This window comes from Zonotrichia albicollis, chromosome 8 (assembly GCF_047830755.1).
Source record: "Zonotrichia albicollis isolate bZonAlb1 chromosome 8, bZonAlb1.hap1, whole genome shotgun sequence".
Classification (NCBI taxonomy): Eukaryota; Metazoa; Chordata; class Aves; order Passeriformes; family Passerellidae; genus Zonotrichia; species Zonotrichia albicollis.
In genome coordinates this window covers 6,154,223-6,169,387 of record NC_133826.1, presented here as the reverse complement: position 1 = coordinate 6,169,387, position 15,165 = coordinate 6,154,223, and the positions used below count along the sequence as shown (strand labels likewise).

The window sequence follows — 15,165 nt, the reverse complement described above, 5'->3', positions numbered from 1 at the left end:
GTATTTCCATACAAGCAACTGCTGCAGCTGTGGGAAATACATCAAACAGAAGGTCTACACTGGCTGGCATCTTTAAACAGTATTTTCATTAAAGAAAAAAGCATTCTAAAGAAGTGTGGCAAATTCTGAGCTATGGAATTAGCCTGGTGAGACAAAGCTTGATCAATATATTTAATTTTGACATTGAAAAACATCTGTAAGAAGTGCACACTCACAAGGGTAACCACTGATGGATGATAGGCATTCCAGAGCTCCCTAAATCAAAAAGCCACCTGCCAAAGCCTACTCAAAACATTTTTAGTAACAAAAAGAGCACAAGAGTCACAGAAAAGAAGTAAATATTTCCCCTCTATGTATAATAGGAACTTTCCTTGCCCATTTTTCCCCTGATCTTTCTGAAAAGAAGTAATAACTGGCATTTCCCTGAGTGGCAATGATATCACGAAGGGTTCCCCCTTCCTAAGACACTATATTCACAAAATTGCCTAAAACCCACGCACACTAAGTAGCTTACAAAGATGTTTAGGTCTTAGGCATAAGAAAAAAGGACAGCTATTATCATAATCTCTTGTTCCCTAAGCAATATGCTCATATGAACATCATGTTCTTTCTAAATGCAACCAGCAACTTCGTACATGTGAAAAAATAACACCAACAGAAACATTTCAAAGCCCATTTCAGACTGTCAGCATTGCACCAGAAGAAAATGGAATAAGGCAGTGTTAACTAATACTCACTGAAGTCATCAGGCTTATGCTCCATTTTCCTTTGATCTGCAGCAGTCTTACCAGGATCACCAGCCTGATCAACACCAGTCTTCAAAGTATGAACTCCCACTGGATTTTCCAGCACCAGTTTCCCTTTCTGAGGAGCTGTTAAGCTTTCCATACTGACCCCATTCCCTGAAACATGGGAGCCTGGAGCGTTTTCCCCCACTGGTTGGGATTTTGGCTGTTTCAGGTTTTCCATTGCTGATGATAAATTAGAAAATTTTTTTCCTTTTCCATGACTTCGATCCTGAACACTTGATCCCAAATCTTTAGTTCCAGGAATACAACTATTTACTTTGCATGATTTATTTTCTCCTTGTTTTTCAGAACAAACATCATTTTGTTTACTTTTTCTGCTGCTATTCCCACTTGGAGAACTTCTCCCGACATCCTTCACAGATTTGTCATTTCTATTATATTTATAATTTTGATTAATTGTAACTTTGACTGTTTTGCCTTCCTCACAGACAAGACGGACAGACTTCCTTGGGTCATGATTTCCATTCTTTGAGCTCTTGGCCTCTTCCATTATAGTGAAGACCTGCTTCTCCTGTCTCGAGACCACTTGAAGTGCAATTCTTCAGCAATTTGCCGTTGATTTTAAATCCTCTGTGCAGGCAAGGATCGTAGCTGATTGTCTACTGAAGAAATAATGAGAAGACATTTTTAAAAACTAAGGAAAAAGATAAATCTCTATGCAGACAGGACATTAAATAAACTTCTCTAAAGGAAGGTGTTAATATAAATTATTATAGGAAGTATATTCCTCCCACAGGCATAAGTATATTTTCACAATACATTCCAGTATTAAAACAAAACTCATGAAAATTTTGATTATTTTGATTTGTATTTAAAAGACGAGGGCTACAAAGAGACAAAAAAATGGCAGAACATGCTAAAAAACACTCAATGATAAACCTGCCAACAGCTTGCTTTTTTTCTGTCCTTCCTATTTCTGGCTTTCTGAACAAAAACAAGAACCAAGATGTCTGCAACTACACTGGGAAAAAAAAGAAAAAAATTAACACATCTAAAAAGTACTACTCAATAAACGCACAGCTCAAATTAGCCACTAGAGGAAACTAATTCAGTTTCCAGCAAGCAAGCTCCATTTTATTAACTGATTTAAAAAAGCATTTAGAGATATAGCTCAAAGTATTAATAACAAACCTGACCAATCACCTGCACCTCCTATTTTCATATAAATTAACTGCCAGCAATTAAATAAGATTAAAAAAAACCAAAAACACAAATAGTAAATATTTTGTTTAGCTACAGATTAACTTTCCTCATCTAAACCTCAGGCCTTTAGGTGATATATCATATCTGAGATTTATGTTGGAGACAACTCAAAGGTTGTGCTTCCAGTGGGAGGAGGTTCAGCACAAGTGGGTCTGTTTGTAAGGAATTAGTTTTACTAATAAAGAAAATGAAGGCAAGATCTGCAACAAGAAAATGGATTTTTTTTCTTTGTAATAACATTTAGACAGCAATTGAAAACTCCGAGAATGAAGCATCAGACAAAGAAGAAAACTATTTTTGTACAACTATAACAAAATATGGCATGCAGAAATTCTCTCTTTCCTGTCCAGCTGCATATTTGCTAGGTAAATGCATGACCCATGGAAATTTCTGGGTTTTAAAGAACCCATCCCTTACCATTTAGTGAAGAAAAAAATAATAGAAAAGTCTATGAATTACAGCTATTAAAAGTATCACAGCATACTTTTGTACTTTAAAAACAAGAAGCAGAATAAAGGATCAGATTAAAATATCGGTTAAAGAAAAAAAAAAAAACAACAATAACCAAAAAAAACTTTCTGAATATTATTAGTATGAAGTACAGTAATTTTTTTTTCAGGCTATATAATACAGTTACTATCTCATTTTAATGAGACACAAATCAGAAAATACTTCAGGACACAAAGCATGCACTAAAAACAGTTCTCTTAAGTCTCTATTGATATAACTGAAAATACGTATCTTTCAAAGGTGAAAAATCAAAGAAACAAACAAAGCCCACAAGAATTTTCCTGAAGATGCTGTTAGCATCACATTCTTTAGTAAAATATAAAAACTGAAGAAGAAAAAAAATCTCCTTTCCTAAATTCTTTCCAATGGCTAAGTATTTTATCTCACATTCAGTTAATATTGCATCTATTTTCTATTAAATACTGATTGCACCTGGTTCTTACTTCGAGATCAAAAGTCACAAAGATCTAATAGTATTTGCCTTTGGATTGTAGCCAGTCTTTCCCATAGCAATTCTAACCAAAACGCAGCAGGAACTCCTGCCCAGCTGTCCCAGCACTGCTGAAGCCTCAGGGGGGTAAGGAGAGCCCAGGTCCCCCCAGGTTAGCAAAATTCAAGTTTCTGCAGTCCCTGACACCGGTACAAAGCTCTGCTCTAGAGACTGGGGCGCTGTTACAGCTCTGTGCACCTCCCTGCCTTTAACCTCTACGGTGGGTTTGGTTTTTAATTTCATGTAACCAGAAGAGAAATGGCAACATGATTTTTTTCAAATTCTAAACTAATCATGCTTTACTTGTTCAACCTGAGGAGGGGGAAAAAAACTCTCCAAACCAAAGACCCAGCAATTCCCCGTTGAGCTGCGGCCGGGGGCACAGCGAGGGCAGCTCCAGGCTCGGGGGAAGCAGCGCGGGGCAGCCCCGGCTCCAGCTGGAGTCGCACCGCGCTTCCCTCACGGCCACCGCCGGGCTGCTCCTTCCCTGGGGCTGCTCCTTCCCTGGGGCTGCTCCCTCCCATCCCGGGGCTGCTCCTTCCTTCCCTGGGGTGCTCCTTCCCATCCCTGCTCCCATCCTGGGGCTGACCTTTCCATCCCGGGGCTGCTCCTTCCCATCCCTGGGGCTGCTCCTTCCTTCCCTGGGGCTGCTCTTTCCCATCCTGGGGCTGCTCCTTCCCATCCCTGCTCCCATCCCGGGGCTGCTCCTTCCTTCCCTGGGGCTGCTCCTTCCCATCCCGGGGCCGCTCCTTCCTTCCCTGGGGCTGCTCCTTCCCATCCCGGGGCTGCTCCTTCCCATCCCGGGGCTGCTCCTTCCCATCCCGGGGCTGCTCCTTCCCATCCTGGGGCTGCTCCTTCCCATCCCGGGGCTGCTCCTTCCCATCCTGGGGCTGCTCCCATCCCTGGGGCTGCTCCTTCCTTCCCTGGGGCTGCTCCTTCCCATCCCGGGGCTGCCCCTTCCCATCCCAGGGCTGCTCCTTCCTTCCCTGGGGCTGCTCTTTCCCATCCCTGGGGCTGCTCCTTCCCATCCCGGGGCTGCTCCTTCCCTGGTGCTGCCCCTTCCCATCCTGGGGCTGCCCCTTCCCATCCTGGGGCTGCTCCTTCCCATCCCTGGGGCTGCTCCTTCCCATCCCGGGGCTGCTCTTTCCCATCCCTGGGGCTGCTCCTTCCCTCCCTGGGGCTGCTCCTTCCTTCCCTGAGGCTGCTCCTTCCTATCCCGGGGCTGCTCCTTCCTTCCCTGGGGCTGCTCCTTCCTTCCCTGGGACTGCTCCTTCCTTCCCTGGGGCTGCTCCTTCCTTCCCTGGGACTGCTCCTTCCTTCCCTGGGGCTGCTCCTTCCCTCCCTGGGGCTGCTCCCATCCCGGGGCTGCCCCTTCCCATCCCGGGGCTGCTCCTTCCCATCCCGGGGCTGCTCCTTCCTTCCCAGGGGTGCTCCTTCCTTCCCTGGGGCTGCTCCCATCTCGGGGCTGCCCCTTCCTATCCTGGGGCTGCTCCTTCCCATCCCGGGGCTGCTCCTTCTCATCCCGGGGCTGCTCCTTCCTTCCCTGGGGCTGCTCCTTCCCATCCCTGCTCCCATCCCATCCCTACTCCCATCCCGGGGCTGCTCCTTCCTTCCCTGGGGCTGCTCTTTCCCATCCTGGGGCTGCTCCCATCCCGGGGCTGCTCTTTCCCATCCCTGGGGCTGCTCCTTCCCTCCCTGGGGCTGCTCCTTCCTTCCCTGAGGCTGCTCCTTCCTATCCCGGGGCTGCTCCTTCCTTCCCTGGGGCTGCTCCTTCCTTCCCTGGGACTGCTCCTTCCTTCCCTGGGGCTGCTCCTTCCTTCCCTGGGACTGCTCCTTCCTTCCCTGGGGCTGCTCCTTCCCTCCCTGGGGCTGCTCCTTCCTTCCCTGGGGCTGCTCCTTCCCATCCCTGCTCCCATCCCATCCCTACTCCCATCCCGGGGCTGCTCCTTCCTTCCCTGGGGCTGCTCTTTCCCATCCTGGGGCTGCTCCCATGCCGGGGCCGCTCCTTCCCATCCCTGGGGCTGCTCCCATCCCTGGGGCTGCTCCTTCCCATCCCTGGGGCTGCTCCTTCCCATCCCTGGGGCTGCTCCTTCCCATCCCTGGGGCTGCTCCTTCCCATCCTGGGGCTGCTCCCATCCTGGGGCTGCCCCTTCCCATCCTGGGGCTGCTCCCATCCCGGGGCTGCTCCTTCCCATCCCGGGGCTGCTCCTTCCCATCCCAGGGCTGCTCCTTCCCATCCCGGGGCCGCTCCTTCCCTCCCTGCCGGCCACCAAACCAGAAAACCAATCCAGCCGAACATAAAGCTGGCACCAGGCAGGAGGAGGAGGAGGAGCACGCCTGGCAATAACAAACAACTCGTAGGGTGGGGACAACTCCTGTTGGCACCACTTCCAGATTAAAGCCACCGTGAAACTCCGGCATTGGAGGAGAAGTGGGGCTGCATTTTGGGGGTTTTTATTCGTCACGTTGTTAGAGTCAAATTTTAAAAAATCTGCAAAAATTATTCAAATTATTTTATCTCATCCATTCAATTAAACACTCAATTATATATTCAAAGAGAATATATAACCTTCAATCAAATGAGAAAACGTAACTAAAGAAACTGCTAGTAAAAACTAGAACCGAGCTAATGATTTGAGTACTGTGATAGTGTTGCATATCAAGAATGTAATCAAATGTAAGTAGATAATGTTAAAAAGCATATACAGTCTTTATTCCTAAGAAATATGAATAGAGAGGTCATGACATTTCATAAGACAATACTCTGTATGAAATAAAAGTCAGCAGTTCCACAATGAATGCAGAATCTGAAATGCAAGTGCAATAATAATGTTGTTGAACTTTGGAGTCTCTTTTTCTTTCCTTTTGCTCTTTAATATGGAAATAATTTAGCTAACAAAAAATAATTTTAACTCCTGCAACATATTCAATAGCAACCAAATTACCATCTCACAATAAACTGCAAAACAAACCAATACTAATAAAACTCAGTATGAGAAACAAAAAGAAACCTCTCCTGAACCCAGGATGGACACAAAAAGACCATCCTCTGTCAGATATTGGCCATCTACATGACAGAGGGAGAGAGGGAAATGGGGAAAGGAATGCCTCTAAAAAAAATAAATTGGTTGGAAACAAAGCACTGGAGTGAAGTGAATCAGTGCTGAGGTGGCATCTTTGTAGAAACCTGGATGGCACCTCTTACAAGCTCAGGCTCATACCAAATTGCAAGACCTGGAATCAAAGCCGAATTTTCTCCCAGTCAGGCTGGCAACAAAACCAGTGTCTGCAAAATGGGATATGATTAACCTGTTGAAACCAGTTCTGCATATTTCAATAATTCAATATTCCAGTGTTACATGGGACTCAGTTTCCCCTGCTTTCTGAGCGTACAGTGCCAATTACTCCTCCGAAATCTAGCTCTTGGCTCTTTTTAGGAAAATTATCTGGCTGAAATACAACAGCTTGAGGTCAGATAAGATACCATCTGACCTTAAACTCCAGAAAAGTATAAAAATCTATACCTACCTACAGCAACAAAATGAAAAATGTTTAAATCAGCTTTGGTTAGAATTCATTTTCGGCTCACAAAATGAAGACATGAGAATGTTTCACTTTCATTTTTGCCAGTTTCTTTTGTTTCCTCCACTTTGCAGACAAGCATTAAAAAACTCTGCATTTGAATTGCAAAGAATCAGACCAAGGCTTACTTCCAAACAGGGGGAAAAAGAAAACCACCAAAAAACTTTCAAGAAGATATTTCTACCTCTTCTACCACTTCTTCCTCTCAAGTTGTTCCACTGTATTCAACTCCCTCAAACACATCCATTTGGAGTCAGAATTTCACATAACAGGGCCTCTTCAAAGATGAAGGCCAAGTTAAACTGTGAGCTCTTGCCTTCTGAGTTGTTCTTTTGCAAAGCTTTTTTTAATAATTTCATTAACAGCAGAACTGACTCCACCTGGTTTCCTAGACGTGCACTTTGTGCTCCTCTGTCACTCTCTATCACAGCCCCTTGGGCAAGCAGAGCAGACGTGCTGGAGCCCTGTCTGATGTGTAGCTACTCCCTACAAGGAAATGGAACTTCCTCCTGCTTCCCTCTCAGCAGAGACCTCTCCTCTGCTGAGGCATAATTCTTCCAGAAAACAGACCAAAACTCAATGACCCTTTGCCATTACTTCAAATATGTTCTAAAATGTGGTCCCAACTGACTGAAATGCCCAAAAGTAGGGACTACAGTGTAGAAAGGCAACTAAAGGGAAAGATGACAAGCTTTTAAGTTTTGTTTCCCTGGGGAGTACTAGATAAAATATAAACACAGAAAGTACTACAAACATAAGTGTTATCACCCTGTTTCTATAAAGCATTCCCTCCTTTGAGATAGGGAGACTTGTATTTTATCCAAGACCTGCTTTTATCTCTCCCATTATGATTGTCCTTAAGCTCAAATCTCCCAGCCAGCCTTCCAACACTAAGTGGGGTGATTAACCTCAGTGCCCCCCTCGCCTCACTACCAATCCAGCCCAGCTGAACTTCCTCAACAAAAATAAAAGGAAATTCTGCAAACAAAGGTTACAGCCACAGTCAGGAACAATAGGAAAGGTTGTCCTCTGCACTCTGCTCAGAGTGCAGCACAGGTGATGTCTATGGACAGCCCTAATGTGCTGGGGTGGGGGGGTCTTTTCTGGCTCTTAAGCCCATTTTTCTATCTGAGAACTCCTACAAATCATTCAAACCTCTCCCATGTTCTTTGTCAAAAGTTTTTAAAAAATTATCACACGTTTATGTTTGATTCATGATGAAATAGACATAACTCAGTACAACCTACTACTCATGCTTGATGTTTTTCCAAAGCGCTTAAAACTAAAACTATCAGAGATTACTGGCCACTAAAGCGCTTCAGACTCCACCAGCACTAAACCCATCGATATTCTTAGTAACAAACATAAGTGCTACATAGTGTTCCAGAACTCCCTCTTACTACAGGCTATAGAATTTATCCTCGTAAGGATAATACTGCCAAAATCTACCCAGAAGGAAGTCAGCACACTGTACATAAACTTTAACACACAAATCAAGGATGCAACAAAACTGACACTCTGGGCTCTGTGAAGATAGGAAGCTCTGATGTTGTATTTATTTTGTGGAAGATTGAAACCATCTAAGAAGTAATCATTAAATATATATCTATGTATATATACATATGTAGAAAATACATAACACTGTAACAAGATGATATCTGATTTACAGAAGTACTGCCGAATAAATGAAGTAACAAGAAAGGCTTTGGCTGATACAAAAGTTAGTAACATATGTAGGTGCAAATATGTTACAATTCCATTTTGGAGTGAGCAAAATAAGCTGGATGGGAGATCCATAAGGGATATGCTCGTTACAGATTACTCTGCATTGACTCACTGTTTTTTCTACAGCACTGTATGACTCACTGGGAAGGTGAGAAAAACTAACGTCACCCAACGCCAAGTACTCTTTCTGGGCACCTCTTTCTGACCCTACTACTGCTGCTGCCTCTGTGCCAAGCTGGGCACAGCTGTCCTCTCTCAGCCACACTGGCTGTGCCACAAGTCTCCCCCACCTCTCTATTCCATATAGGTTTCTCATGCTTTTGCAAATTTGGTTCTGATGCTACGTTTTACTGCAGCAGTTCTTTACACCTCAGACCCAAGTGCAGCGAACCCTGAAGAGGGGCAGCACCCACCCCAAGGCTCCCCAAGTGCTGCACCATTCATGTGAGAGCAGAGCAGGAACTGATATGAGGGAGCTCGAACTTCAAACCCAAACACACACATCAGCCCAAGGACCCACGAGGAGGCTGGGGGAGCACAACACAGCGCTGCACTGGTTCAGAGCCTTTCAGAGACTTCCAGAGGCCTCAGATGATCACAAAACTGGTTTAAATGGCAGCCACACACTGAAACGAATTTTTTCACCTTGATCTTAACCTCCACTTATGCTCAGTGCTATGCTAAATGACAATACAGCAGTATGCATTGTGGCATAGAAGCTTATCTGGATCTTGTATTTAAACAACTGTGAGCCCTTCACTCAAACTGGAATCCTTGAGGAAGGGACGGTCTTTGAACTGCTCCATACCAGCTGCAAACCAGTTCACAAACCACAGGGAAAGCAAACAGATCTTCTGCCAGTACCCTTGTGCCTCTTCACCAGCATCCAGCACTTTCCCTACTGGAAGAAACATGCTGAAAATCACAACTCCAGGAAAGCTGTCAAGAACACAACCACGCTCAGCGGACTGAGTCACAATCGTTTGTAACACAAAACTGATTCCAGGCTCCTGTGTCAAGCTTTGCTGACACTGAAAACTAAAATCTGAAAGTTACTTCTTGCTGGCAGCAGTATTTCATGCATCAACAGAAATGAAAATAAAATCTAAGAACATCTGATAAATTGGGTTTTTTCCAAAGACTGCTGAAACCTTAGAATCAAAACTACAAAATAAGGATACAGTATGAGTATACATGCATGTATGCATGCATTTCTGTGAAAACAAACAAAAAAAAAGAGTAAAAATTAAATTCATGGGCACTGTTACAAAATTTAGGTCTTTTGTATTTCTAAGTTAAACGATTTATCAAGCAATATCAAAATAGTGTTAATGTGCCAAAAGCACGAGAAATGTTGACTTTCACTGGATTGCTTCCATTGTGCAAATTAATCCACTAAGCAAATTGCAGGATCCTTCTTTCTATGGGTTCTCAATACAAGTCAGTACCAGTATTACATTATTTCACTAAGATAGTGACAAAAATAAACTTATTGTAGTAGAAATGCTTTGTAAAGTTTAAAAAGCCAGGACTGCAAACTGAACACAGAACATACTCTCAGGCAGTCAGACTGCCTTATGGTATCAACATGAATACAACAATTCTGAAGCATGACTGACAAGCAGAGCCACAAGACAGTTAAGAGGAGCATCTCAGGAATATCTTGCTTTCAAGCACAACACAAGCACAGGGAAATCCTGTCCCCCTTTCTTTCTCCCCACTGCAGCAATTCCCTTCAGAGGAAGAACTGGATAAATGCCCTGCACAGTGCAGGTGTCCCGGGGCACTGAGCACAGCAAGCTGAGGTATGAAAAGGAAGTCCCAGCTGTCCTCTGTGCAAGAACAGAACACAGGAGGAACTTTCTGATCCCTCTATGTCTATCTTCTGGGAACACATCCCAATATATCTCTTGGGAAAAGGTAATTTTACCACAAAATTAATTTTATGAAGGTTTACACTAAAGTTAAGCAGAAAAATGATTAAAAAAAGCTCATTGCAAAATTGGTATTTGTAAAAGAGACCTCTTACTCCTAATATAGCATCTTCTGCCAGGTACTGTAATTAAGTCATAGCTCCATGGCTAGCTTACTTTTCTTGTCACGGAAATAATTATGTCATAACTATCTGGGGTCAGACTATCCAAAAAGCAGCCACTGAAACCGGGAGCACAAGCCAAAACCATAAACATGTATCCTCTATTTTCAAGCAAATGCGACGACCCCTAAAACCAGGGCACAGTGCTCAGGAAGCCAAGTGACGTGGAGGTGGTATGAATATAAAAAAAAAATTATTAGGTCCATACTTAAATACAACTATCTTTTTAATGTACTAATCTACCTTAGCTTAAATGCGATTGTATTGTTTCTCTGTGTGTTATGAGCTCATCTTCCTTTGATATACCCAGAAACAACCTTAAAAGCCAGGAGGCCTCAGGTAATATGACACATTCAGCCAACTGGCAAATTGCAACATATTGCAAAAGCAGCAAAGTCGTTCAGCTGTATTTGTATACAAAATAAGCCAACAAAAGAGCACAACCACGTAGGCGAAGGGATGCCTGGGTGTCACTCCAGGCAGATCGTAATCCACGGCAAGGAGAACCTCTCGCGGCGGAGCGGGCACGGCTCTCGAGGGCAGCCCCGCACACGGGGCATTCCCCGCGGGCCTCGCCGGCTGCGCTGCTCTCTCCCCCCTCATTATTTAATTCCACGGGGCGTACGGACAACAAACCGCACGCACCGGCTCCGGCCCGGATGCGCCCCCGGCCCCCCGCTGACCTTGCGGCGGCCCCCGCGCCTCGGACCCGGCGCTTCCCCCGCCCGGGCGCGGGGCCCGAGGCCGCGGCGGGCCGTCGAGGCGGGGCAGGGCTGGGGCGGGGGGCGCCGGCGCGGACAGGACCCCCTGAGCCCGCCTCCCCCCAGGCCGCCGCCCCCGGGGCGCGGGGAGCCCCTGGGCCCCGGTACCTGTGTGCGGCGCTAGCGGAGCCGGCGCGGCGCCCCCGCCATGCCCGGCTGCGGCTGCTGCAGGCCCCGACGGCAGCGGCTCAGTCCGGCCCGGCCGCCATGTCAGCGGCGCGGTGCATTGTGGGGCGAAGGCGGGCGGGAGCGCCCCGAGGGCGGCGGCGCTGCGGGGCGGCGGCGGCGGCGGCGGGGACCGAGCCGGGCACGGTGCCCGCACCGCCCCGGTCGTGCCGGGGAGCCCCCCGTGCCTCAGAACCACCCCCTTGCTGAGGGGGCGACGCGCCCCCCCTTCCCGTCTCCCCGGCGTTCAGGGCCTTCCTCCCTCAGTGCCACAGCGGCAGGCGGGGATGAGGGAATAAGCAGCATATTTTTTTCTTCTTAATTACCCCTCAACAGCCATCCTAGTTTTTCCCCTTGTTTCTCTTCCCGGGCCTCTTCTTCTGCATAGAATCAGCACGGTTGGAAGAGACCTTTAAGATCCCCCAGTCCAACCGTGCACCCCGTACAGTATCCCCACAGCCGCTAAACCTACAGCACCCAGCGCCAGCTCCAGAGGACTCCTAAACACCCTCACGGATGGTGACACCATAGGGCAACAGATTCAATGCCTGACCGCCCTCAGGGGGCACAATTTTTTTTCTTAGTATCTAATCTGAATCTCCCGTGTCTCAGCGTAGAGCCATTTCCTCTGGTCCTGTCCCTGCAGGCGCGGCAGAAGGGGCCGGCCCCTCCTCAGTGCACTCTCCCGTCAGGAGAGCGATGAGGCATCCGCTGCCCAGGCCTGTGGAGCAGGGTAGGGCTCGCTGGAGCCCGGACATTGATCCCCGCTTCCCCAGGGCTTCTCCCCTTCCTCCTGTGCTCGGAGAAGAGCGGCTGTGCTCCGGGCACCTGCGGAAATGACTCCAGGCTCCCTGACCTTGGCTGTGCAGGTGGCCTCGGCAGCAGCCAGGGACAGTGGCTTGGCCAGGGTGTCTGCTGGCAGAGCCGCAGGTCTCGGGGGAGAAGAGCCAGCCTGCCGGCTCTTGGCAGTGCTGGACGGTGACCTAAAGGCACTGGCAAGTGCTTGTCTGAGGCAAATCCCTGTGTGATCCAGTACTACCCCTTTTTGGCAGTGAAATGTCGTGTTGTTGGCACTTCCTAGCCCAGGCTAAGGAGGCCTTTCCAGGAAAATAAGGCACTAAAAGATCAGTGTTGAACTACAAAAGGGATTCAAAGGAAACTATTAAAAGTAATATGAATAGTAGTGTTAGAAACACTACCTCAGGGAGTCTGTGTAGGCACACAAAAGTTGCAAAATCTGTAATACAGGATTCTGTAATACTGACAAGACATACTTCTGAATGTATTGTGAAGTCAGCACAATCCTTAGAGGTAACCTGTATTTTTTTTTTCTTTCGGTTCACTTGAAGTTCACACTTTACGAAATTAGGACTGGGTAGCTCAGGGTATTGCTCATGGGATTCACCTTTAGGTACATAGGCCAGTCCAGGACAGCAGCAACAGAAAGAACAGTGCTGCCCTGGGGACAACTGAGGTTAACTGGGTGGTGGTTCCAGCCTATTCCAATTTATTTGACAAAGATTTCTATTAGGTTTAGTAGGCCAAAGAGTAAATTGCAGAGTAGCTAGATTATACTTGCTGCTGGATACAGTTCTCCTAGATCAACATTGAGACATGCTAGTGAGCAAACACACGCCAGTTTGCAAACCCGATGGGCATATTTCCTTCAAATAGTTGGATAGACTTTAATATGAACTGGTAGAGCAGTTTGGCTCAGAAAACATGCACCAGTACAAAGCCAACAGCCTTTGACATAGTCTCTATCTCTGTGTTCAGGAACAATGCCTCCTTCTTTGCTGATGTTAAAGAATATTTTATGGCAGGGAGCAATATAGAAACATGGCACTAAAAGAGGAAGCAGAGTTCTACTGCCAGCAGGCCATTATTTAAAGAATAAATCATCAGTGCAAGTGACCAAAACTTTTCAGATTCTGGGCTCAATTTGTAGGAAAAAATATGACTGATAGTGACTAAATTTTATCTAGAAATCAGAGATTATAATCATAAAGCTGCAGGAAGTAGATTTTATAAAGTCCCTCTCTAGAGCAAAACTTGCTTTTGACATTGCAGTATGTGGCCTCATTTTTAGTCCTATAACCAAGCGACTAAAATATTATTCCTCAAAAACGTACATGTGTATTGTAGATTTGTTTTTTATTTTCTGACAAAAAAAAAATCCACATTATGATGATGATCAATTTTTTAAAGACTACTTTTAGAATTTACTAGGTTTTAAAAATCTTTTTAAATGGAAAAACCCTGTTCTCTTTCTTCAGATATATCTGAAGAAACTCCAAAGCTTCTTAGATAATTTACTTATAAAATTAGGAAATAAAACTTGACTGTCAGCTTAGTCAATAGTACAGCCAGGAAAGTATCCAGGAAAATACCACTTATCTGCAAAGAAATTCATATTCTCATCACAGTCTATCTTTTCTGTGGAGACCATGACAGAAGATTTTCCATCTCTAAATCTATATATTTTTGTAGCGTATTACATTATTTCTTGATGTTGCGTGTCTGCTTAAACTGAAAATAATAAAAAATGTGAAAAATCTGAAATGCTTAAAAACTTCAAATATGTTTTTCAACTAGCTATATAAGGCTTCTTCCCTTACAGTGCTGGTCATGCTTGAATTCCCTAAGCAAATTTAATCAAAATGTCAAAGATCTACCAAAATTCTTAAAAAAAAACCCAAAAAAGAAAGTGAGATTTAATAAATGCAAATGATAAAATGTAATTTTCTCTTCAAAAGATAAATTTCCAATAAGCTTTGGAACCACTTTAATTGTTTTCTGTAAGTCATTGCATTTTCCTTTTCTTTGCCAAGAACTATCAGAATCATAGCTGTCCATGGCTGACCAGTTTTGTGGTCCAAGAAGAAATCAATGACCATCAAAAGCTTTCTATTGTTGTTACTTTGTAAGTACAAATCCTTTTCTTCCAGCAGGCATAGTAGCAAACTGTACAAATAGCGGGTTTTTTTTTTTTTTTTGCAAACAACCCAAGAATGACATCAGTGCACTGAGGCAGTGTTTTGGCTCTGAATGTCTGAATGCTTTGATACCAAACTCAGTTCCTGATGCTTTATGGCTCTTTCTTGCTTGAAAGCCCTCTGGCAGTGTGGCTTCTCCATCTCACACAGTGACATCCGTGGTCTGGCCACTCACTTCTCACCAGGCAGGTGCATGCAGAGCTGTATTTCCTGCAGGCCTGGCTGATGTGGCTGGGTTATGTGGTGTGTTGGTGATTCTGGTTTTCCTGAATGCTGTGACTCTCGTTTGGAGCACTCCCTCAGTAACCAGTAGCAACCAAGCCACTGCTGTCCTTTGACATTACACTGTACTCACCACATGCTGCAGTTAGTGCACAAAAAAGGGCCTTTACAAATCCATCAAAAATCACAAGGATGTAGTTAAAGCAGGATCTTTAACAACATCGCTTTGATCCCTGTATGGGCTATTCACTTAAGAGATAATCTGTATCTATTTTATGAAACACAGGGCACTGAAAGTTGTGGTAATGCCTGTTTGGGTCATTATTAGTTCTAAAGGATGGTTCCAAGTCCCTTCAGACTTGGCAGTTTGGGAATGGTGTTGCTATCATGAAAACAGGTTAGTATCAGTATTCATATGTTAGTGTTAGTTCTGATTTCAAAAAAAAATTTTTTCTTAGGCTGAAATATCAGTGTTATTATCAAGAATTCATGGCTTTCAATACAGCAGTGGAGGAACAATGAAACAGAAGTAAAGCCAAATGTTCTGAGGTTCCTCAAGGGTCCCAACTCAGTGATCCTTGTGGGCGCCTTCCAACCCAGAATATTC

At 45.2% G+C, this 15,165-nt stretch overlaps 1 protein-coding gene across 3 annotated transcripts in view; it reads right to left on the bottom strand.

The window, feature by feature from the left end:
- TUT4 (terminal uridylyl transferase 4) overlaps positions 1-11,442 on the bottom strand; it is a 47,759-nt gene extending 36,317 nt beyond the window's left edge. For 2 of the 3 annotated variants that reach the window (XM_074545792.1, XM_074545790.1), the window contains exons 1-2: positions 11,284-11,442; positions 738-1,411 (exon numbers count right to left, since the gene is read on the bottom strand). In XM_074545792.1, coding sequence (XP_074401893.1) covers positions 738-1,299 — 562 coding nt within the window. In that variant the 5' untranslated portion in view covers positions 1,300-1,411; positions 11,284-11,442. The remainder of the gene's footprint in view (positions 1-737; positions 1,412-11,283) is intronic. The other variant, XM_074545791.1, reaches the window with a different exon arrangement.
- Between the last annotated feature and the right edge of the window lie 3,723 nt (positions 11,443-15,165).